This window comes from Eulemur rufifrons, chromosome 16, assembly GCF_041146395.1.
Source record: "Eulemur rufifrons isolate Redbay chromosome 16, OSU_ERuf_1, whole genome shotgun sequence".
Lineage (NCBI taxonomy): Eukaryota > Metazoa > Chordata > Mammalia > Primates > Lemuridae > Eulemur > Eulemur rufifrons.
Window position 1 is genome coordinate 1,314,430 of NC_090998.1, and position 26,264 is coordinate 1,340,693.

A 26,264-nucleotide genomic window follows, 5' to 3' on the forward strand; every position below is an offset into this window, starting at 1 on the left:
CTAATTGTTCTCCAACTTCATTCTAATTATTTTGTAAATTTCTTATGTCCACCTCCCTACTAAATGCACCTTCTTTTCCTTCTGGACATCAACCATAAAGTAGTTATTAGCTAAACCACAGGAATCTGTAAAGTTTAAATTATTGTTTCAAAGTGTGCAGACCATTGCCAGTAAAGCCACAACTGCAAACTTATTTGCATTGATGATATAAAAGGAATTATTGATATTCAGAATGCCCCAGGAATGGATGGCTGTGTTTCCAAATCCAGTTTGCTAAAATTTGCAATTTGTTATACACTCTATACATGAAATGTTTTCCGTGTTAGTAATGCCTCAATTTGCCAAGAAGCTACAGAATACTTGTCAAAGGAATGAGTTAAATGGATGAAGTGCATGGGTAACAGGATTATTCTTACTAAAAACAAAGTCACTAACTCTGTTTACTTTTCAAATTTAACTGCAACTATGTTTAAGAACTCTTTTTTTAAACTATAAAATGAAGTACTAAGTTGTTATTAATATAGTTTTTAAAAGGTTAAATATATTTTTTAAATTTTATTTGATTGTGGTAAGAACACTTAACATGAGATCTACCCCTTTAACCAAGTTTTAAGTGTAATACAGTGTTGTTCACTGTAGGGACAATGTTGCACAGCAGATCTCTGGAACTAACTCATCTTGTGTGATTGAGACTTTGTGCCCATCTGCCCTTCCCCCAGCCCCTGGCAACCACCCTTCTACTCCCTGCTTCTGTGCGTTTGACTATTTTAGATGTCCCATGTAAGTGGAATCATGCAGTATTTGTCCTTCTGTGACTGGCTTACTTCACTTAGCATAATACAGGGGAACTTTATTAAGACAGCAATATATCAACATGATAAAGACATTCAGAGTCAGAACAACCTGCATGGGATTCCTGGCTGTACCATTTACTCCAAGTGTGAACTTGGGCAAGCTTTGTAAATTTTCTAAAAGCCTTGGTCTTATCACCCACAAAATGGGAGTAATAATAATAACTTTAAAGAATTGTTAAGAGGGATAAATCAAACTGTTGACACTTTCTCTCTTTTGCAGGCAAGAAGCTCTTCTGGCTGCCATTAGTGAAAAAGATGCCAATATAGCTCTTTTGGAGCTTTCGTCCTCTAAGAAAAAGACCCAAGAAGAAGTGGCTGCGCTAAAGCGTGAGAAGGACCGTCTGGTGCAGCAGCTCAAGCAGCAGGTGTCGTTGAATGCCGGAGAGGGTCCCGCAGGGGAGGGTCCAGCTTCCACACCACTCTGCACATGTCTTGGCCAGCTTGTGTTTCACAGTCTCATGTTTCATATTAGACATTTGATAATTGTACCTAATTTCCATGACTGGAGACTTCGATCTTCACAAATCTGTGGCTGTCTAGGAAATGCAGAGTATTCTTGGTGAGGGGGCTGTTTTAGAAGATGTCACAAGTCTTCTATGAAAATGTTTTTAACTTTGTACAAGGGATAGTAGAAATTAGTGAAATCAGCCCATTTGAAATGAAAAAGGCTTTCTTTTTAAATCGTCAGAGTCCTAGTACAGCAGGTGCTGAGGATCTTTTCATTAGAAGATTTCCAGTTATTCATGGTTGGATAAGAAAAAAGTTTGCATCTTTTCCCCCAACCTAAACCCTCAGACAATTTAATGCTTAGTATTCCTATAAGGCCCTTTATCTGTGAAAATACAAGCGCAAACTTTCCCCTCTGATGGTTGTACAGCAGTGTGAATGTGCTTAATAGGTGGAATCAAATACTTTAAAATCATTAAAATGGCAAAATGTGTTATGAATATTTTACCACAATAAAAAAATGGGAAAAAAAATTTCCTTTTTGAAAATAAGGAGAAAGCTGAATTTTTAAGTCTGAGGCTCCTGCTTGTCCCTGACTGCTCCTGTCATTGTCATCCCCTGCCTTCTCTTCACGTTTTCTGTGCATTTGGGCTGCCCAGATGTGCTCTTTCGCAATGAGACGGAGAAAGAGCTTTTTAAGTGAAGCAATTTTTTTTTCTATTTTAGGGGAATCTGTCATCAATTGATAGTATTTTGACACAATATTTAATGTTCACATTAACAATAACCAATATTTAAACACTAGATACTTTCTCTGTAGATCAATATTAAAACTGCTTAGAAATAGATGTTCCATTTATTTATGTGGCTGATTTTGCTGAGAAAATGCCAGAAGATGTTCCTTTTCTACAGGATAGATCATTAATCGGCTAAAAGTAACCCATTGCTCACTTACAAGTGAGAAGAAACTTTTCTAATGTCCTAAAATAATTTTTAGCAAAAAGAGAACATCATCGAATATTTGAATGTGTGTTATATAAATTAGGAAGAATGTGCTTATTATTAAAGACATCTGCCAGTAGTTGAAAACTGAAATTTGGCTTATCAAACCTGATAGTGTAAAATAGGAGGGTCTTACTGAAGAAAGGCATGCCCTGGCTTGCAAGTATACGTATTTAGCAATATCAGTTCCCTTAAGTAGTTATACCTAAATATATAGGTCTAATATATAGGTATCTGCTTTGAGTAGCTTACAGTCCTTCACCTTGTGACACCAAATAGAATAGAATGTCTAGCAGACCAGAATACTGCACCTCATTCACAGTGGCTTTTGGTTACCTGGCTCTCAAAACTATAGGTTTTTGTTAGGTGAAAATTAAGGAGATTAATTAGTTTGTGAGCTTATAACCTGAGAAAGGAGTAGCTAAAAAATTCTCAGTGTCTTTGTATCTAACTGTATGCTTTGAATATTCTGTAGTGATGTGTCCTGTGTAAAGAGAAAAATACTACAATTCTTAGGATCCTTTCTGCAGTCTCGTCCTGTCTCCCTTTCCTGTGAAGGTTCACGCTCCTGCCCTCTCAAGATGTGTCTGGGATGCTGTGAGCAAGAAGGAAGGGGCCTTGCCAGAGACATTTGGTTCTTTAATTCCCTCTAAGTGTGTGTACTAACTTTTGGACAAGGGAGAGGCCTTTTGGAAAGAGGATATGGCATCAGTGTTGTTTTAATTTAAAGCTTCTAGTCCTTGAATTGCTGGAATGTGCCTCAATCTAAAGGCCATTTCCTAACAGGGGAGCAGGCAGCGCGGGCCAGGCTTTCCCGGGGGTGGGGCTGTGCTTGCCTGGTAGGCCCTCGGCATCCACGTGGATTCCTGTCTTCAGAAAGCGTGAAGCAGTGAGGGATGCACAGATTCGGGGGCACAGTCTAATATGGTCCCAATTTACTAACCCCCCAGGGTAACTTGTCTCCTTGACTCACTCATGGCAAAGCAGTACGTGGAGAGGCTGCATCAGAGGAAGGGGCCAGGGCTGATGAAAAAAATACAAACTAAAGGTTGTCTAACAAACTCCAGATGTGCTGTGGTGGGTGCCAACCCGTGTGTTCAGATCGTAAGTCATGAAGAAGCCCCCACTGTGCTGGCCAGGCCCCTGCGCGCGAGTTAGTGTAAACGCGGATAGAACCCTGGAGAGCATTAACACGATCTGTTCAGCTGCAGCGGCTGTCACGAGATGGCCTTCCTCTCAGTGTTATTTCTTCTTTTCACTTCCAGAATTTTACAGCCTCCAGACTGGTTTGCCGCTAGTGTGAAGTCTGGCTTTGTCCCTGTGTGCTCTGTACAGATGTGTCATAGGCAGGTTGGACTTTTCAAGACAGGCTAGGATTTTTGTTCTGTTTTTAAAAGTCAACTATAGCAGTGTAAGAGTAAAGGCTACAAACTTAAACTGATGTGTTTTGAATCTAGATCATCTCATTTACAACTATAACTTCTGATCCTTTATATTAGAATTAATCATCTATGTATTCTTTTATTCCAGAATTTTCTAGACATGAGGGATATGAAGGCACAGTATTTGTCCTAAAGAAACTTAGAGTCTAGTGCCTAAAACACTAGTTCTAGACATTTGGCAGAATCGTTCTGTAGAAGGTAGTCCTGGCCTTGCCATCTTTTTGTGCTGACAGCTTTAGCAGATCATCCAAACATTACATGATTTATTTGCCCATTCATTTCAGATTCATTGAGCATCTACTATGTGTCAAATATTATTTTAATGGAAAACAAATGTTTTTCTTCCTAATAGCAGCCTGGTGGAGAGCTAATAAGATCTAGATTGTAACTCTGGCTGCTCCATTTACCAGTTGGACAAATTACTTCTCTAAGATTGATGTTACTCATCTACAAAATTGGGATAGCATTACCTACCCCACAGAGTTGGTGTGAAATTAAATAAAATAGCAAACCCACAGTGCTTAGAATCCACACTTCCATCGCCTTTCAAAGACCCCTGTTCCACAGTGAGGACTATACCATTGGTGACCCATGTTGTCTTGGTGGAAGGGCGTTCAGTGACCACGTCTCATTCTCGGTCATCCCTAATGACTGTTTAACACTCCATCTGATTACAGTGTTCAGAATTGTACAAGCAGCACATGGTGTTCTCCTGAGGAAGGACACGTTTCTCAGAGCAGTTAGGGTAAAGAGATAGTGGTACTTTTCATCTTTCCTTTCTTCTACCAGTTCTTTTTAATGATATGATTATAATATCAAAATTTTAAAAATAATTTTCAAGTCTTTCCTAAATCTTACATTTTCATTACTGAGGAACATAATTTAAATGCCCGTCTGCCTGAGGTTCTCCATGTTAGGAAAGGGACAAATCCCAGACACACACTCTCTCTCACTCGCTTTCTGGTTCTGTAATTTTCCACTTGTTACCTGTCTGCTCCTTACATCCCTGGCCAGCGTAACTTTTCAGAATTACGTGAAAATAGCATAATGATAATAACGGCTACCACTTGTCAACTAACTGTATTGTGCGGGGCATGGTTGCTTCGTGTACACCTGCCCTTCCCACGCTCCGGAGAGGATTGTCTTAGTTATATCGTGAAGCACCGAAGGCCCAAAAAGGTTACAATTCTTGGCTAAATTTCCATGAAGACTAGGTGATGGAGCATGGAGCCAGAATTAGAACTATTCTCTTCTTACTCTTACCATCTTTTTTGTTTTGCTTTTTGTTGTTGTTTGTTTAAAAGCTGAACTAATTTTAATTTGTCTGTATTTCATGTTTTCTGAACAAATTTTCGGTTTACAGTATGCTCACTAAAAGAATTATAAATGGATTAAGGATAGGTGAGCCGTCTAAGTGGGCCTGAAGAATCATAAATGTGTCCACACCCGTTGTTTAGAAAAAACTTAGAGAATTGCTGTACGTTTATGCTTCATTTCCCTCAACTATAAAAAGAATATTATCTCTGTCTTATTCCTATGAGGGAAATTTGAAGATGAATTGGATGGTTTCTTCAAAGAGAACCGACGTCTTCTGGAGAAGAGCAGTGTATGTGTGCGAGCTGTGTGATGAGTTAGGATCTCCTGGTGCACGTGGTGCGGAAGCTGTCAGTCCCGTGGGAATCTAGCTAATAGTTGGACAGAGACTAACACCAAGACTTCCTGTCCGCGTCGTGCTCGGTTGACAGAGCCTGATCCCTGGTCTCCCGGGTCTTCGTCGCTGTTCCAGGCTGAGCGTCACCTTTCTGTACACCCGTCTTTTTCCAGTTGTCCTGGTTCTACTTCCTTGAGGTTACGCCTATAACCCCGATTGGCCATGGCGGTGATCCCAGTCTTCGGCCAAGCATTTCCATGTTTGCTTAGATTTCTATTGTGTTGTGTGTATTTGACTTGTTTTGGGGTTTTGTGGAGTTTTTTGAGATATAAGGTCTCACTGTGTTGCCCAGGCTAGAGTGTGGTAGAGCGATCATAGCTCACAGCAGCCTCCAACTCCTGGGCTCAAGTGATTCTCCTGTCTCAGCCTCCAGAGTAGCTGACACTGCGGGCACGCACCACCACACTCAGTGAATTTTTAAATTTTTTGTAGAGATGGAGTCTCAACAGGCTGGTCTCAAACTCTTGGGCTCAAGCAATCCTCCCGCCTTGATCTCCCAAAGTGCTGGGATTATAGGTGTGAGCTGTGAGCCACCATCCCAAGCCTGTTTTACTTGTTTGACCCTCCCAAGACCACTTTATTTCTCTAATCGCTAAGTTCTTGATGGAAAGGGAGTATTTCACTGTCGCCACAAGTATTTTCAATAGGTATGATATGACAAAACATCTGAATCAAGTGAATAATATTTTAAGAGTTGCCTATTATTAAGCTGACAATTTTTAGTCTCTGGAGGAGCTGCACGTGACACAATGATATCTTGTATGATACCTTACTCTTACTCATTGCTTCATCAGGTCAAGCTCAGTGCTCTGACAATTGCTGATTAGGTTGGGGCAACCGACCTATGCTTTGGATGAGCACTTTCACAATCTAGCAGATGTTCTAGCACACGTCAACTCATCTGCAAACCCACATCGCACGTGCTTTCAGACTGCCGCATCCCTGTTAGAGTGCTGGTTGCCGTCACGACACTTCAGTGCTCTGTCTACACACACCACCCAGAAACAATTTGTCAGTCCTATAATGGGGACTAATAATGCTCTTTCGATTCCTTTATTTGGGTTCTTTTACTCCTTTGTTGTTAGATAATAGAAGTGTGTATAGGTTAATGTCTTCCTTATTTGGACTTTAGGCCTTTTTTCTCACACGTCAGAGGGCTGGCCTTGGCTCACCTATAAACACGTATATAGCATCTGTCTTTTTCTCCTTGTAGCTTTGGAGGCTGCTGTCTATCACGCTAGCATGGTGCACTAATTACAAAGTTACGGTTGAAAAGGCACTTTTATTGTAATCACTCCAGGCACTTGGAACTTTCCAAATCATTGTTTGGGCAAAAATTTCTGATGCTTATTTATAGTACAAAGAATACTTTTCTGGAAGTTCAGTAAATTCTCTTTGTTTGGAACTTAGGGTTATGACGACAACAAAATATCGTCATTTGTTCCAACTCCCATATTGGTGCACATGTTTTTTGATCATAGCTTTTATGAGAGAAAATGTAGGTTTAATATTTTTCTATAGCCAAGCTCAAATCATTTTACTTGTCTTCCTTTATCTATCTCTAAGTTTTGAGTAAAGAATACAAATCTATTCTTTTATATATGAAAAATGTGATTTGTTCTTATTTAGCAAGTTTTGGGAAGAACTGGCTTAACATTGTTCTAAAGAATAAAAGTAGGGGTCAGACACGTTCTTTAAAAGAAAGCTCAAATTTGGTTTTTAAATTCTTAGCCCTGGACCCACCTATTGGAGCAACATTTAGGACCACCAAGTTGGAGCACAATCAATAATTGGATTCTAACTGTCAAACTTATTGTTGGCTCTCTGTAGTGTACGCAGGTTGTTTCTGAACAAGCTGAAATAGTGTGAACCCAGTTTCTAGAAAGTCACTGTTTTGGATTTATCATTCTCTTCCTCTGTGAAGAAGAAATTGTTGTATGGAAAATTCTTCTAACTAGCTAAGAAAACAGACATTTCTGTGGGCTACTTACTGATTTAAAGCCTGTTCCTTATGAATGAAATCCTTGATGGAAGTTTGTTGCCAATAAGAATAATGAGAATCAGCCGTGAAAGCCACACACATCATGTACAATCTCGAGTTGCCGTTATTCTGCGTGGTAATCGTGAGCCGGAGAAAGACACGTATCTCGTCAGTTTCTTGAGCTGCTTCCTGCAGCAGTCCTCCCTGCTTTTTCTCTGCCCTACTTTCTATGGAGGCAGGAGCTTCAGACTCCCAAAAGTAAAGGCATACGAGGGCAGAACGTGCCTTGTTGACTGCTGTGTAGTTGCGCCGGGACCTTCGGATGGCATCCTGAAACACACTGCATAGTGGTGTATTCTGCACCTGTGATTCCCACTGAGGGCTTTCGTCACGGTTTTGACAAATACACTATCAAAGGGAAGTACATCACAAAGAATGGTTATTTTCAGGCCAAGTATTGACGAATTTAGGGAATATATTGTGTGGTATTTTGTCTAATTTTTCATTTTCAATATGGTTGTTGTACTATACACAGGAAGGTTTTTAAAAACTTCATGTTTTAGATTCAGGCTGTGTTTGTAAATTCCCATAAACACAGAAAAGGACCAAGCTAAGCTGGTTTGGCGGGGACCACTTTAGTACATTTTCTCTCACGTTTTACCCTAGGCAGCAGGAATAAAGCAGGCCACACTCCGGCACTTTGGCTGGAAGTCCCCTTAGCTAGATCACTCAGTGGGCCTCAGGCCCCTTCTCTCCCGCCCACTAACTGCAGGTGACAGCACTGCTAACATTCTGTCACTGCTAACAAGGTTCCCGATAACATGTTCCTCGCTTCCGTTGGAGATCCATTGGCAGCCTCCTTAAAAGCCCATATTTCAGCTAACAGTTGATTAAGGGGACTTCAGATTTTCACTAACGCTCTCCTCAGAATCTTTCCAGGTCTCCCGGCTCTGCCCACTGCCCAGCTGCAAAGCCAGGCCCACATTTTAAGTTTTTGTTCCAGCACTACTCCATTCCCAGTTACCAAAATCTATTAGTTATCCAGTATTCCCTAAAAATTACCCTAAATTTAGTGGCTTAAAGCAATAATTATATATTATCACACAGTTTCTGAGGGTCAAGAATCTGGGAGCAGCGTAGCAGGCGGTTCTGACTCAGGGTCCCTTATGAGTTTGCAGTCAGGCTTTTGGCTGGGTCTACACTCATCTGAAGACTTGGCTGAGGCTGAAGAATCCACTTCCAAACTCACTCATGTGGCTTTTGGCTCTTCACCATATGGGCTCTTCCACAGAGTTACCTGGGACCTGGCAGCTGCCTTTTTCTCCGGAGCAAATGACCCAAGAGAGAGGAAGAGAGCAGCCAAGGTGAAATTTGCAGTGTCTTTCACAACCTGTGCTCAGAAGTGACGTACCGTCACTTCTACCTTATTCTGTTGATCACACATACCGACCCTTGTACAGTGTGGGAGGGGACAACACAGTGGTGTGAATAGCTGGACGCAGGGGTCTTTGCAGGCCAGCCCGAGTCTGGCTCCCACAAGTGAGTGAATAAACAAATTGTGCTATGCTCACGCAATGAACTACAAACACACACAACAATGCAGATGAATCTCAAAAACACACTGAGCAAAAGAATTGAGACAGAAAAGTCCATAGCATATGAGTCCATATTTGTATTAAACCCTAGAAAAGATTATTTTAACCTGCGGTGTAAGAAAGCAGGTCAGAGCAACAAAGTAGAACTTGCTTCATCTTCTCTTCCCCTCCTCAGGTCACCTGAGGGGCCTGCAGTGGGAAAGGATCAAGTGCCATTCTCTGTCATTCCTGTTCTCTCTTCCTCCTCTGGTTTTAGGGTCCTCTGACCCTGCTTCTCTGGCCAGCCCCTGAGGTGGAACAGCAGCCAAAAGATACAAACCTGGCTGCTTTCTGTGACATCACTTGACCAACAGGAAACTCATGCATCCTTGCCATGCCAAATAGTGGCAATATGTGGGGTGCCATGGTATTAAAATACTTCTGTGTCCATCTGCCATCTGTCTCTAGTTCTTTCCTCCTTCTAAGATAAGCACAAGGCAAATCAACAAGTCAGATGCCTAAATAGATTCCAAAGGGATGAGATGCCTATCTCCTTTCTTGTACTCACACCCAATCTTTGAGAGTGGTTCTCTTTCAGCCCCACTCACTTAGCTTAGGCAACCAGGACCCTCTTAAGAATAAGTATATACTCCTCCTAGGATGGGTCTTTCTGCCAGGCTTAGCACCATCCTCACATCAGTCTTACATGGACACACAAAGGCATGTGCCGAGGCATTGGACTGGTAACAGTGGTGGCTGCTTGGCTACTTTTTTTTTTTTTTGAGATAGGGCCTCGCTCTGTAACCTGGACTAGAGTGCAGCCCAGTTTGAGGTTGCAGTTGACAGGTCACTGTGTTGCTCAGGCTGGCCTCAAACTCCTGACTGCAAGCGATCCTCCTGCCTCAGCCTCCCAGAGTGCTAAGATTACAGGCATGAGCCACCGTGCCCAGCTCAGCTACTTCTCAGTAAGCTGTCTCTATAATGTGTGTTGCTTTGCTCTTTTTTGTCACCAGCTTTGGACCTTGGTCATCAATTCTGAAACAACTGGAAAAACCCACTCATCATACTATTAAAACTATTTTACATTCTGGAAAGCAATGGTGGAGTAAAGCTATAGAGAGCTCCTGAGTTGTTAGTGAATAAAGGGAAAATTAAATAGCAAGTGTGCAAGCATCTGGAGTGCTACAGAAGCTGTTTGTGGGAAAGAAAATGTACAGGATTCAGAGTATGTGGTATTCAGAAGCTGATAGAAGATTACAATTCAATCTGTATTTAACGATTCCATGGTCCTTATTGACTTGGTCAGACAAAAATGTTAATCTTTTAAAAATTATTCTATATCCTTTCGATTCTAGATTTTTATATATGAAGCGTTCAATATATATACTTCTTCTAAACCACTACAGACATTAAGACCAGCTAGATTGTTCCTGCTGACAGCGTCCTTGTTTATGTGAAAGGAATTAGATGCAAAGCTTTTCCATCCACTCTCCTCACTTCTGGAATTGCCTTCTCCCTCCGCTTAATCTCCAATTTTTTTTTTTTTTTAAACTAGTCAAGTGCAGTAGTGAGGAGGAGGAAAGTAGTAGAACAAGGAGCTCAGTCTGTAACTGACTGTGAACAATCTAAGTGAGGTACCTCACTGCCTTCAGACCAGCCTTAATCTCCATTTGAATCTGTGCTTCAGGACTGGTCTTTGTAGTTTGGAATTCCCTAGCCACAAAGTCAGTATTTCTCCTAATCTTTAGCAAAGCCATTCTATGCCTTTTTTCATTCACCTATTTATCCTCCCTTGGGCTTAAGTTGAAACAAATGAGAGGAGGGGAGAAAAGGGAGGGAGCAGGGAGAAAGAAAAAGAGAAACTGTTCACTTGTACTACAGTCATTAATTGTATTTATTCTTTATGCTAGGCCAAGTTATTCTCATTGTCGTGGTTATTTTTTCAAATGTAAGAATTCCCATGCTGTAACTATCGCTGTCTTGTTTCCTTGTGCGTTTGAAACAGCACGGTGTGGTAGAAATAGCACTAAGCTGAGTGCCAGGAGACCTGAGCCCGAGCTCCGGCTCTGTTGATAACTAAGTGTGTGATCTTGAGCAGTAATAACACCATCAACTAATATACAGCACTTTACAGTTTGCCGAGTACTAACCAGATACCAACAGCACCTAACCCGACGGCTATGTGGGCCAGGCAGGTAAAAGTGAAAGAAGTGAGTGAAGCGGTGTAAGGCAACAGGAGAGGTAGAACTGCGAGAAACTAGGAGCCACGTGCTTTGTCTAAAGAGGCAGCCACTTTTAATTCCAGCTTCTGACCACGCAAGATGTGGGCCCTGTGTTATCCAGGCATCCATTTGTTCCCAGAGAATTCAGAGTTTTAGATAAATCTCTCGATGTCTAAGTGTTGGCAATTAATTTATTTTTTGTTTTTACATAAATCAGGCCACAAACCTGATTTAGTATTATTTGTTTTTATATAAATAAGGCCACAAATTGCATAACTTACCTCTCTGGGCTTTTTATCTTCCTGATCTACAATTGGAAGGATAGATTAAACGAACTTTGAAGTCTAACATTCTTTATTTTCTATATTTTGATGAATCAGCATATTTACCTGTGTCTGTATCATCTGCTGGTGGCTGACATGAGAAATCGTTTAAAAAGAAGCAGTCATATGCATAAGAACATATGTAAGGATTCTTTGACTCTGTCTATGGAAATTTGCTTATTTTATGAAAATACTACTTTCATTAAAAAGTAATACATTTTGAAGTTGAAAAAATCTTGGGTTTTTTTTTTAATCCTATGAAGAAATAGATCATATTTTGATGGATTCTGCTTGATTGCAGTTAAGTCCAGAGGGGCGGGGGTGGGATCTGGCTTCCTCCCAGTCTGCTTTCATCCATCTGTGGCATTTTTTGTCATCAGTTCCAGATGTAGGAAAATTCTTCACAACAACTTGATAAGACTCTTTCTTTCCTTCCTTTCTAGCGTCAAATCTAACTCTCCCTTCCTATTGTCAAACTGCTGCCTTTTATGATACCACAGGGAATTAATTTATGAATCTTCTGCGTTTCCTGCTCCCTCTTGAATTGTCTCAGTGCAAATAAATCAACCTAGGTTTCCTGCCAGCATGCTTGTGCCCTCCTATCCCTGTTTCTTCTATGTCTGTCAGGTGCATGATTTATAGCTGCCTTTCCTGTGCCATTGACCTTGGTCTGAGGATCTCATTAAGCCTGAGTAAAACTGGAAAGATTACCTTGAGGGTAGTTCCCTCCCCCACAAACTTCTCTTGGTGGGAATCAGTCAGACCAATATATTCCCAAAATCGATTCCTACTGCCTCTTTCAGTCTCTTTTGAACTAATGCAGATACTTATTTAAAGTGAATTTGGAATTAAATGATGTCTGCATTCAAGGACAAGAGTGATGTTAAATAAACTAGAATATTAGCTATTAACACATGCCCTTTACAAATGCTGTAATTTATTACACATCACCAAATTGAATCGTCTGTACTAGCACATGGCTTTCTTGAAAACAGCATTCATGCCATTAGTCATTTCAAAGATAATAATATTTAACCTCTGTTCAGCCAACCCGTTTTGAGTGCTTTATGTGAATTAACTCATTTAATCCTCACTACAACCCTGTGAAGTAGTTATCCTCATTTTACAGAGGAGATGCTGAGGGAGAGAGATTAAGTGATTTGCCCTAAGTCACATAGCTAGTAAATGACCTTAGCTAGGATTCAGAACAAATCATACCACTCCAGAGCTAACGCTCGTAATCACTCTACCAAACTGTGCTACTACCATCATTATGGTACGTGCTTTTGGTAAGAGATCTTAGTAGCCTTCAGCCATATTATAATGACCCCATAATACTCTGTTGTAGTAAATTATACTTTAATCTACCCTTATTTTAAATATAGTGAAAATATATACATTGCTATAAAGGACTGCCCCCAATTTTTTAAAATTAATTTAGAATGTTGACAGGTAAAAATCTCTTCCAGATCTTGTATCAAAAGATGTCTTATTTCAACAATTATCTTAGAAATTATTGACTAGATTAATGAACAGCTCTATGTCAGAGTAGAGGGTAAAATGATGAGCTGATTTTTAAGCAGCTAAGTTTGAAAATCCATGTGCTAGTAACCCTAAATTACCATCAGAAATAATTCTGTTACTAAAATACTATTACTGACATATAGACACAGATATATACAAATCTGGTCCCAAAATATTGTACAGCATTTATTAAAATAGCTTTGGCTACCAGCATTTTTTTTAAAGAATCAATTAATTTGCATTCTTAAGAAAAGCTCATTGAAATGAAAGATTGGAAAGCTGTTGAAAAGTTTCTAGAAGATACTGACTGTCAAGGAACATCTGTCATGCCTTGAGGCTCAAGATTTTTTCCCCTTGTGTCTCAAAAGTTAAGAATTTAAATAAATCAATAAATCATTGCACTTTAATACTAAAACAGTATCCGTGGTAGTTGGTTTTCAAGGTAGAGAATGCTTAAAATAAAGTTTATGATATTGCCAACCTTGTTCCTGAATAGAGCATTCTAAATTGGATATGGTATTTTTCTTGGACTTGTATAAAATTACAGCCTAATGGTCAAATCTAGAATTGTGGGTTCTCTGAAAATAACTTTGAACATGTACATTCTGGGCCTACTTTGCTTTTAACTAGCTGATTTATCAGACATACACAAGAGATTAAGTGGATAGTTCTATGTTTAAATATACATGTGCACTTTACAAGCATGCCCAAATTGCAGGCCCAATACCAACTGTCTAGTAAGACCCACGCTGTCAAACACACTGAGGAGCCTAGCTAACCCGTCATTGGTTCTCAGTCACTGGCCTAAATCCAGTGAAAGGACACAGTTGCATCATGTCTCTAGTCTATAGAGTCCAACATTTCTTAATTTCAATCTCTGCTAAATGGAAGATTCTTACATCCAACATATCTTTTGCAATAGTTTTCCTCACAATTGCCTCCCTATCTACCTTATTATTTAGAAACAATAGCCAGGAAGAACTAGATGCTGTATAAAACCAGTTTTTAAGGCTGGTTCTAGGTTAGCTGATTGTCCTCTGGAACTCTATTTGTATTTAGCCATCAAGACAGTGGTCAAGCAGTATTTCCTAAGCCTGGATTGTCATCCTGAATGGCAAATGAAATTACCAGCAAAGGACTCACAGCTGTTCTTATGGCTGTGTACTGAAATGCCTATTTCTTTTAACACATCTTTTAATATGAGACTAGGTCTGGGTCTCTCACTTTTCTGTCAACTGGTAAGATCAGCCATAACGTAAACATCCTCCGTTTCATCACCATAATATTATAACTATAGGAAAAGAAAAAAACAGGAGCCAAAATTGGAGGAAATGACTATCCTTGTTCAGAGATCATTTCCTCTATTGCTTAAAGCTTCTTGTGATACAGCCTTTTAAAAAATTTTTTTATCGAAATATACACATAGAAAAGTATACATACCGTAAGTATATGTGTCAGTGAAATTCGCAAGGGAACACACCTCGTCACCAGCATCCGCATCCAAGAAGCAGATTATCACCAATGCTTCTTGCTCCCTCTTCACCCCTGTTTATTCCTGCCAGAGTAACTACTCCCCTGGATTCTAAGAGTACGGGTTAGTTTTATCTTAAAATGAAGACTTGACATTTAAGGTTGTGTGCAAACAGCCATGGAGGCCCCGAGGCAGAGGCCAGGGGAGCCACCACAGGCAGCGGGCAGAGCCTTGAGCCGCAGAGGATCATTCTCAGGCCTTGACACCCAGTGGAATTTACTCTGCTGGATTTTAGACTTGTTTGGCACTAATGGCCCCTTTATTCCTTCCAGGTTCTCCCTTTTGGAATGGGAATGTGTATCATATGCCTGTCCCATCATTGTATTTTAGAAGCTGATAACTTGTTTTCCAGTGTCAATATCTACAGAAGGGGAAGAATTTTGCCCTGGGGGATCGTACCTATTCCCCCTCATACCTGATTCAGATGAATTAGATGATGAAATTTGGGACTTTTGAGCTGATGGTATTTAGATGAGATTTTGGACTTAGAGTTAATGCTGTAAGGGATTAAAACTTTGGGGATATTGGGATGAAGTGAATATATTTTGCGTATGGGACAGACAGGAACTTGAGGGGACTAGAAGGCAGACTGTAGCAGGTTGAATGGTGGCCCCTGAAAACATACGTCCACTTCCAAATCCCTAGAACCTGTGAATATGACCTTATTTGGGAAAGGGGGCTCTGCAGATAGAGTTAAATTAAGGATCTCAAGATGAGATCCTTTTGGATTATCTAGGTGGGCCCTAAACCCAGTGACAAGTCTCTATGAGAGACAGGAGAAGACGGGGCAAGGTGATGAGAAGGCAGAGGCAGAGAGGGGAGTGTGCGGAATGAGCTGGGGTGTCCACAGCCCCCAGAGCAGAAAGAGGCAGGAAGCCTCCTCCCCTAGAGTTTCCGTGGGGAAGGTGGCCTTGCCAACACCTCACTTTTGGACTTTGGGCCTCCAGAACTGTGATAAGAAATTTATGTTGTGTTTGTTGTTTAAGCCACCAAGTTTGTGATAATTCATGAAGACAGCTATAGGAAACTAATATATGGGTGTAGGTGGTACAGCTTCTTCAGTCCTTCTCATTAACCATTTCACTCTCCTGTATATTTAGGGTTCCGTAATATGTAATTAGAACAGGTTAAAAAGCATATTACTGTTAATACCTATATTCTGAATTTTATTTTGCCTCTGGTTTATTCTGTGAATGGGGCAGGAATTCAGTTTAACTAACATTTTATTTTGTGCCAAGCATTTTTCTAGACGTAGAAATACAAAGATGAATGTGACAGACTTGGTGCCCTTGAGTGTATTAGGTTTCCCCTTTATTTGAAGGAGAAAGGTGGATGAATTATTTCTGTGTGATGATTAGCATTTGTTGATAGATGTATGCAAAGAAGGCGTTCTTAAGACTGCCTGGGGGCAGGAGAGGTCAAATAATATTTTCTGAGAAAGGGGACGACTAAAAGACTACTAAGAGTTAGCCTCATGGAAAAGTAGCAAAGCAGCCGGTTTAGGCCCGGGGACTGGCGTGGCCGGGGCTGCTGAAGCAGGAAGCGCCGGGAGCGCGGGGCCGTGGCCACCGCCGGAGACCGGGAGCGCCGCTCGGGGGAGCCGGCACCCGCGGGGATGGGCCCCGTCCGGCTGCGATCCTGGGCGATCCTGGGCGATCCTGGGCGCAGTGCCGCGCCACGGAGAGGCTGTCAGTCTCACGGATGTCTCAGAGTTTTCTTTTATAGATAAATCCCTCAGCCGTTAATGGAGGACAGTTTGAGGGCCCTGGATTGAAAAGAGGGTGTTAAGATTACAAACAAGGAGACTGTTTAAGAATCCGTTCCCGTTATCCAAATATGAAGTGACGAGGACAGGAGCACAGAGCAGTGGAGAGGGCGAGGGAGCCTACACCAGGCTATCCCGGAGCAGCGAACACCTCCTACCCTCGCGGTTCAACTCCGCAAACGCTTCGTTCCCCGCTGTGCAGCGTCCACCGCGGGTCTTGCTGACCCCAGGAGGCGGTTGCCCTCCACGCAGCAATTCAGTGATCCAGCTCAGCTTAAAATCTGGTTGACCTCTTTCTGTACGAGGCCTTGTTGGCCACCTGGCACAGAAAGTATCAGCCAGAGGTAGTTTAGTGCTGTTTCTTCCATGCTTGGGCCCTGAGGTCACGCTACCCACGGGCCACTGGCCAGAATCAGATGTCTAGTTTGAGTGAGGAAGTGGAAGTGGTCTCACTAATTAAAATGAGTAATCCAGAAAGAAGACCATATGTGGAAGAGAATAGATAGCATATTCCTTTTTAGTAGAGATGAATTTGAGGTATCTGTGGTATATACCCAGGTAGATATGTCAAGGCAGTTGCTAGAGAATTATGATGCACCAGATAAAGGTGAAAACTAGAAATGTTCATTTTGGAGTCATCAGAACAGAAGTGGTGGTTAAAACTGTGAAAATGAATAGCTTACCCGAGAGAATATAGTCAAGTTATATTTACTTTTTACTGCTTTCTGACAATTATGTTAAAATATTAACATGCACCATTCTTTTCATCCTTATAGAATATAACTCAATGAGTATATGCCCTCTGTACAGCCTATTTATTAACTGATTTCAGAATTGGCTCTACTGGATATGATTTGCTAGAAGCTTTTATGAGGTTCTGGGCTTTTAAAACCTTTTTTCCACATCTTACATGTGTTGAAAATGCTTTAAGCATTTATGGCACAATATATCACAGGTGATTGTGATGTTATGTACTGCATAGCCATTTTACTGTTTTGGCATATACATTAATAAAGCTCTGTTTCTGGAAACAAGAGTGATGGGAAGTATAAATGCTGCACTAATACTCTGAAGAGGTAAAATAAATGTAAGCCCAGGAAACATTCATTAAAGAAAAGAATCCTGTCTAAATCCTATCAATTTAAAGTTATTTTGTCTGTTTTCCTCAAAAGCATCTTACATTTTCTATCCTTTCTTCATTCAATTTCTTAGTAAAAATACGTAGTGCCTTTAAAGAAATTTTTAAAAACTCTTGGGTAGGTTAACCTCTCCATTTTAAGCACCACATTTATTTCATGAATAGATCTTTATATATTTGGATGGTAAATTATACTTCAAAATACCAGTAGACATTTGGTTTAAAACTTTGTTTTCTTTGGTAAATTATTCCCTTCTAATAGCAGTAAATATTGGTATGTTATGATTAGTAATTAGCTTACAACAAACATCTCAACAGAGATAAGTCAGCCTGTTTAATAATAAACCTGTCTCTTGATATCATTAGCCAGTACTGTATATTTCTAGGACAGTGTAATCCACAGTGACATAAATTAAGAATTTTTTTTAAATCGATGATACAGTAAATAACAACTGTCCGTTAATATTGAATAATAAATCAGTAAATCTAAAAATTAGTTTAATTTTTGAAATTGATAAAAGTAAAATTTACTCAATTACTGAGTTAATATTAATAAAATTAACATTTATTATCTTTTATTTAAATGGAAAGGAGATATATGTAGGACAAAGAAGGACTTTTTCTGAACCCAAAAACTGGAAGGAAAGTCAAAAGTACCTATATACCTGACACATATATATTTCTAGAAATCAAAGTTTTTCAAATACTTGGATTTATCAAATGATGAGTGGAATTATTTCAGCAACCATGAATAGATGAGATCATTTAAGGCACTTTTCTATAATTTAAGCTTTTTTTTAAAAAGGCCTGATTTTAATAAATGGCAGAGGTTTTTTTTTTTTCCTTCTACACAAAAGACTAAAAACCATTTTGCTCAATTCTACAAAAAGAATGCACTGGTCATTGTGTGAAAATTTTAACAGTTACCACATATATATGTTTGTGCAAACACGTATATGCAGAGAAATCCTTTCATAATGAATTGTCGAACAGGAGGAAAAGCTGGTATTGCAGAGTCTTTTGGCCTTTTGTCAATTGCTTTCAGTTTGAATAGTTTACAGTAAGAATCTGAATGCTTTCATATCCCCTGGGTTTATTTCAACCTACTTCAATGTATGTGCATGTGAATGTACAGTTTCTAGTCAGGTTATATTTTTAGTCACTTCTATTCTATTCTTTCCCACACATGAACCATGATTTTATAAAAAGAAAAGGTAAAATTCCCTCAGAACTTTACTTTTTTTTTTTTTTCTGAGACAGAGTCTCACTCTGTTGCCCAGGCTAGAGTGAGTGCCGTGGCGTCAGCCTAGCTCACAGCAACCTCAAACTCCTGGGCTTAAGCGATCCTACTGCCTCAGCCTCCCGAGTAGCTGGGACTACAGGCATGCGCCACCATGCCCGGCTAATTTTTTCTATATATATTTTTTAGCTGTCCATATAATTTCTTTCTATTTTTAGTAGAGATGGGGTCTCGCTCTTGCTCAGGCTGGTCTCGAACTCCTGAGCTCAAACGATCCGCCCACCTCCGCCTCCCAGAGCGCTAGGATTACAGGCGTGAGCCACCGCGCCCGGCCAGAACTTTACTTTTAAGAACTTTTATCCTTATGATCTAAAGTGCTTTTTTTTCCTTTATAGAGAGCACATGTGTATATTTGGGGGGAGTGTGGTTAAAGTGCTTAGAATTCTTGAAGATTACCCCTCTGCCTGCTTAGCTTTTCCTCAAGGAGGAGAATTTTTTTTTCAATGAAAAGCATTAAAGAATTTAATTTCTGAATGTTTACTAAGCAAACAGTCATACTTTTATTTGAAGGGCAAATAGTAAACTCTTCTACTTTGCGATACTAAATAGTTGGGTTGGGGTGCAGTTTGTGCCACTGTCCTTGAGAAAATAATTTTTTAACTTGCATCTAACACCATTTAAGATCACAAAAATATTTGTCTGTCTTTTCTGTTAGATGTGAAGAAATTTAGTGTTACTTCTTTTTTTCATGACCTCTGTATCTGTAAAGTTTTCCTGTATACTTAGTCACTCATAGAGTCCGAGCCACAAACTGTTACAGATGCTCTCAGATTCTGGCCCTTGTTTGCTGATTTCTAGAATAACAGAAAACACTTGCCTACATTTTCTTATTTTCTTTAGATAGAGCGGTGTGTCTCATTGGATCCAGCTAATATTCCCCTTAAACATTCTGGTTCCTTTGAGAACAGATACAGCTGGGAGAAATGATACTTACGACATTGAAAGTAGAATTGGATTACTTGAAGTTTATTACAAGGAGATGGGGAAGTATGTACTACTTAAAGGTGTGGAAGTGATCAGCAATATATTTTCAATCACACTTTGGTTTTGAACATTCTTATTTCAGATACTGCATTGAGTCAGTATAGGCAAGTTGGCCTACGAGATATTTCAGTCCTGGATCTTAAGTTCATGACCTAATGTTAGGAATGGCTTTGTGGATCTGACTCTGACTTTTTCACCGGGGTGTACTGCAATTATGGACCACAGCCTTGCCAGAAAATAGGACAGACAGCTCTCAAAAATTAGGAATGGCATAGAAATTGTTGTGAATTTTTTTTTCAATTTAAAAATGCTGAATGTCTTTATCCTCTTGTTAATAAGTATTTGAAGAAAGTAAATGTAGGCTGCTTTCCTCCAGAGTTCAAAGTTAAAGTCTGCAAGGCATATGGGAAAGTGCTAAATATACATGGTAATTGGGATTGACCATTAAGATTAACACATTCTCTAAAAATAGTATAGCTATTTTTAATTAATATAAATATAAAAGTGAATTATTTAATAAAGGAAGTTTGATGCAAAAAGCTTTCAAAACATGAAGCTCATTGCTGGAAAAATAATAAAATATATTCCTTAATGGTAGGAAAGATAGGAACTATGAACCCATCATCATTTTGTACCAACCATGGAAAATTGATTCTTGAATTCAACAAACAATAAGGATGTTATCTGTGCTGGCAATCTTACTAGGTACTGAGTTGATAGAAAGGTGAAATAGACTCTGTCCCAGCCCTCCTAAACCCACAATCTGTTGGAAGAAAAGATATGTAAAACAGGTTACTAGAACCTGCCAGAGAGGTTGCACTTGGCACTGAAAACTCTTTTGTTCCAAACCTCAAGATGCTAGGTAGGCTTTAACCACCTCTCAAAATCTGTCATGTGTGGTTGAGCTCTTGTGAGAGAAAGGGGAGCCTTTGGAGGGGGTTGAAAGACAGAGCTGAGCTATGTGAGCTGAGGCAGCAGCCGCCCTGGGGAGCTGTGAGGCCCAGCATGAGCAGGAGCTTGGCTTTTACTGCCTACACCCAGAGAGGAGGTGAGGTGTCAGGCTCACATGGGTGGGCAGTTGGGACTGAACCTTGCTAAAGATAGGACAATTGAGGGTTGCAATATAGAGGAAAGAAAGCAAGACTAATTCAGTCAACCTTCTACCACTAGGAGATGAGAAAGAAGCTTTTCTCTATTGTGTCTCTGGGAAGGAACCCAGAATCCACTCTAAGAAACCAAAATTCTGAAGCCTGTACCTTCTTCAGGTTTAGATTACAGATTTATATTACTACTTGGTGTGGGAAGTTCCTACCCGAGAAGATCACAGGGAAAGAAATGTAGATGGTCCTTAAACATGTGAAAAGATGGCTTAGCCTCCTTCATAATAAGATAAAGCAAACTAAATGCTATTTGGCCAAAATCAAGAGTTTAATAACATACTCAGTTGACAAGGGTGCAACTAGGGACTCCAGTACTCTACAGGTGGAAATGCAGAATGTCAACCTCCTATAGAGGGAATTTGGCAGTATCTAGTAAAATTACTTGTCTGTGCATTGACTTTTTGACCAAGAAGCATCACTTGTAGGAGTTCATCCCAAAGATACATCTTTAAAAATACAAAATAACATATATACAAGATAGTTCATTGCTATAATATTTGTAATAGCAATAGACTGGGATATTTGTTGTCAATTAGAGTATATCCAACAGAGTGGAGTACCGTGCAGCTGTAGAAAGGCGTGAGAAAGCTCTCCATGGATAGGCATGATTTCTAGAATATACTGTTAAATTAAAAAGCAAGACATAGAGTAGTATATTTAATACACTGTTTATGTAAGAAAAGGGGATAACCTGCGTAATTGTGTGTTTGCCTGTAATTGCAAGAAGAAACAATTGAAGGATAAATAAAAAATTTACCTATAAAAGGAAGGAGGAAACAGGTAGAGGAGACAGGGATGGCAGCAAGTCTTCTCTGAATGTACCTAGTTATGTGGTTTTGACTCTAGAATCAAATGAATGTATCACATAATCCAAAATAAAATTAGATCAGAATGGGAGGAAAAGCAATGTTTGCAATTTGAAAACAAACTGAAACAAATGAATCCATATGTTAAATTGTTGACATATCACACAGAGCAAAGAATTATTTCAGCTAACCTTATAATACAGATTTTTCTCTGTACATCGCTAGGGAGGTAAAGTCCAACTAGAGGGAAAAGAATACAAAGAAATTTTAAAGTTCATCCTGAAGGCATACTGATAGTAATTGTATTGGTTTTAGTATTTTAAAAGCATTGTGTTGACAGATAAGACAAATAACAAGTAATTGTGTTATTGTTAGGAGCCAAGGTTTTTCAGCATAAGAGTAAAAAGATAAAAAGTATAAACTCAAAGAAGTTAAGTAAAAACCTAGTCTTCAAGATTAAGATCTGTAATCTTAAATCTGAATTTAAAATATTACTGTTAACTCATAATTTTTCCCCTATTTAAAAAAAAAAAAGTATTTCCTATGTCTTACTGCAGCCTAGAAGCCGTGATAACTCAACAGCAGTAAGCACCCAGCACCCAGATTGCGGTTTCCCACTGTCTTAGTCTGTTTATGCTGCTATAACAAAAGACCTTAGACTAAGCAATTTATACAGAACAGAAGTTTATTTTCTCACAGTTCGAGGCCAACAAGTCCAAGTTCCAGGGACCAGCACATTCGGTTTCCTATTGAGGGCTGCTTTCTCTCCCAAGGGGGTACCTTGTTGCTGCACCCTCTGGACGGCAGGAGCACTGTCTTCATTCGTCTATTTAATTTGCTGATTCCCCAGCAAGCTTTAGTGATGACAGATTATTTTCTTTTCTCTTACTGTTTTTTAAGAGCAAAAACAAACATTATTTACTCACATGACTGCACGTTGGGTTTTTTTTTTTTTTTTTTGGTTATTTATTTTAAATACTTTTATTGAGATATAATTCATATCCCATACAATTTACCCATTTAAAGTATACAATCTCATGTTTTTTTAGTATATTACAGGGATATACAACCATCACCACAGTCTCCTGTTTTTTAAGTATCTTTTTCTTTAGTATCATTCAGTGTCATAGCTTTTTGTATATTAAGTTTTAATAAATTGAACGCATTATTGATCTTGTTGCTCAGATTGTTCATATTTAGCTGTTGTCCCTTTCCCCCAGGCCTGGCAACCACTAAGCTCCTTTCTGTCTCTGTGGACTTGCCTATTCTGGAGGTTTCAGATAAGTGAAATCATGTAGTATGTTGCCTTTGTATGACTTCTTTCACTTAGCATAATGTTTTCAAGATTCATCCATATTTGTAGCATGTAACAGTACTTTATTCCTTTTTATGGCTGAATAATATTTAATTTTATGGATATGCCACATTTTACTTATCCATTCATAAGTTGTTAGATATTTGGGTTGTTTCTCTTCTTTCACTAGTATGACTAATGCTGCTATGAACATTTGTGGACAATTTTTTGCACAGAAATATGTTTTAAGCTATTTGACTTAATTCTATCCTCTGTGCATCTCTTCATTACAGAGTTGTGACTCTCATGAGAAGCAACGAGGTAAAGAAAAAAGTAGAACAGTTTAGAAGACCCACTTCTCATTCATAGGAAGACTCACAAACTATTTGTGTCATATTCCTATTTGCCACAAGTATAGTAATTTTAATGGTGATTTTAAATCATTGTAAGAGTCCCTTCATGCCTGTACTAAAGAATTAATTACCTTTTTCAGTCTGGCAAACAGACGCTACAGCTGTAACTGTCAGATGTTTTATCAATAATGAGAATATAAATTTGATTAGAATTCAGATCTTTTATTTTAATACCTGGATTTGGATAACTAACTTATCCTGTTTCTTAAGTATTTTTCTATGAAATATAGTTTCTGTAACACCTTATTTGGGCATTGGACATTTTCATTTTAGAAGAAAAGATTAACAGAATAAACAGTTAACTTTCTTTCCTCTAGGAGGGTGTGTATACTTGAATTCACAGATATGCATCGATAGCTAACAAAGTTAATTTCAGCAAGTTTCTTCCTCTTTCCTTCTTTTCCTTCCTTCCTTCAAGTCATCTTATTATTTATGTCATCAGGACCAGGGGCTTTCAGCGATCTGCACATGCACCTGGCATGGTTCAAGAGGGAAAACATTTGGATATGAAGTACCTTTCATGTCAGTAAAATGTGAAGGACTTACTCCTTTTGCTTTTTGGTCTTATCTTGAGAAGAGCATAGTATGAGAGCTCCTTAAGAGCAGAGCGTCATTTATATGATCTGTGTAACATCTCATGCTCTGTGAGCTGTCAGGCATTTAGTGCTCAACATCATGACTGTGCGGGGAGCAGACTTCGCACCAAGTTTCCAAATACTAGACCCAGAGGCACCAAACTTTGATTATCGCCATGTCTTTTAGAAATAGAGAAGTAAGTTCTTAGAACAATTTTTTCATTCACTGACGTGGATCCAATAAGTAACCTTTGGTCTTACCTGTTCAGTGTGATCAGTTCCTTTAGCAGGCACACACACTCATTCCTAAGAAGTACTTGAAATATATTCTGTCTTGAAAATGGATTTGTATGTATTTTATTAGGATTTCTTTTTAAGTTTTTAACTTACACTAGATATCAGATATTAAAGATTTGAATTAAGTGTCTTCTGTTCTAAGAAAATAAGCCAAGTATACTTTTGCCCACATTCCTGTTAAAGTCACCATGGAAAGTTTTCTTAAACAAGTGAATGACATGATACAGACGTTTTCCTCACTTTCTGCATAGGCCTCTGTCTCTTCCTCTGTGCTTCCTGCTCTCCTGAGAGCTGCATTGCCGAAGCCTTTCTATTTGTCATGCGATACCACAGGACATAGGAAAAATTACCTTACATATTTTCAAGATTGTCTTAGTCCGTTGGGGCTTCTGTAACAAAACATCTTAGACTGGGTAATTTATAAACGATAGAAATTTATTGCTCACAGTTCTGGAAACTGGTAAGTCCAAGATCAAGGCCCCAGCAGATTCGGTGTCTGGGGAGGACTTGCGCTCAGCATAGGTGGCACCTTCTTGTTGTGTCCTCACATGGCAGAAGGGCAGACACTCCCTCAGGCCTCTTGGAGAAGGATATTAATACCATTCTTGAGAGCCCCTCGTGACCTAATCGTCTACCAGAGGCCCCACCTCATAGTACCACCACACTGGGAGTTAGGTTTCAACATGTGAGTTTTGGTGGGGTATAAACACTCAGAACAGGGGAGTAGGGTAGAAAAAAGAAAAAAAAAAAAAACTCAGAATGTAGCAAAGGTCACTGGGGTTCATCCCAGAAAAGAGAAATTAGAACCATGCGTAATTTATTGATAAGTGTTTTCTTTGCTATCATTATACACTGAAGGGAAGAATTGGCTCAAACGTGCATATATTGGTGAAAATATAAAAAAGATAAATGGTCAACAATACGAGACTCAGTAAATAAGTATCTGTTCAATTGAGCTCTATGCAGCCAATTCAAATTAGATTTTAGGCTGGGCACGGTGGCGCACGCCTGTAATCCTAGCACTCTGGGAGGCTGAGGCGGGTGGATCGCTTGAGATCAGGAGTTCGAGCCCAGCCTGAGCAAGACCAAGACCCTGTCTCTACTGAAAAAAAAAAAAAAAGAAAAGAAAAGAAAGAAATTAGCCAGACAACTAAAAATAGAAAAAAACTAGCTGGGCCTGATGGTGCATGCCTGTAGTCCCAGCTACTCGGGAGGCTGAGGTAGGACCATCACTTAAGCCCAGGAGTTTGAGGTTACTGTGAGCTAGGCTGATACCATAGCACTCTAGCCCAGGCAACAGAGTAAGACTCTGTCTAAATAAATAAACAGATAAATAAAAATAAGATTTTAAAATACTATTAAATGACATAAAAAAGGTCATTGTGATGATGATGATGATAGCTAAAAAGCTAAAATTTATTGGATGTTGATTCTATGCCGGGCACTATTCTAAGTGCCTTCCTTGTGTTACCTGGTTAATCCTCACAGCAGCCTGATGGGGAAGAAACTGTTGTTTTTCCCATTTTAAAGGTGAGGAAACTGAGGCTCAGAACATTTAAGTAGCTTGCCCAAAGTTAGATAGCAAGTTAGAGGCAGGGCCAGAATTCAGGCCCAGGCCATTTGGCTCTAAAGCTCTTTTTAGGCGTCATTGCATATCTCTGGAAATTTTTTTTCTTCCTCCCCCCATCCCCCATACGGTCTTGCTCTGTCGCCCCGGGCCAGAGTGCAGTGGTGTCATCAAAGCTCACTGCAACCTTGAACTCCTTGGGTTCAAGGGATCCTCCTGCCTCAGCCTCCCTCCCAAGTAGCTGGGACTACAGGCGCACGGCAACATGCCCAGCTATTTTTTTTTTATTTTTTCTAGAGACAGGGTCTCGCTCTTGCTCAGGCTGGTCTTGAACTCCTGACCTCAAGCGATCCT

The 26,264-nt window shown here is 39.6% G+C and overlaps 1 protein-coding gene across 3 annotated transcripts in view; it reads left to right on the top strand.

Moving 5' to 3' along the window:
- ERC1 (ELKS/RAB6-interacting/CAST family member 1) overlaps positions 1–26,264 on the top strand; it is a 486,201-nt gene that overhangs the window by 365,438 nt on the left and 94,499 nt on the right. For all 3 annotated transcript variants that reach the window (XM_069491669.1, XM_069491670.1, XM_069491671.1), the window contains one exon: positions 1,075–1,219. In XM_069491669.1, coding sequence (XP_069347770.1) covers positions 1,075–1,219 — 145 coding nt within the window. The remainder of the gene's footprint in view (positions 1–1,074; positions 1,220–26,264) is intronic.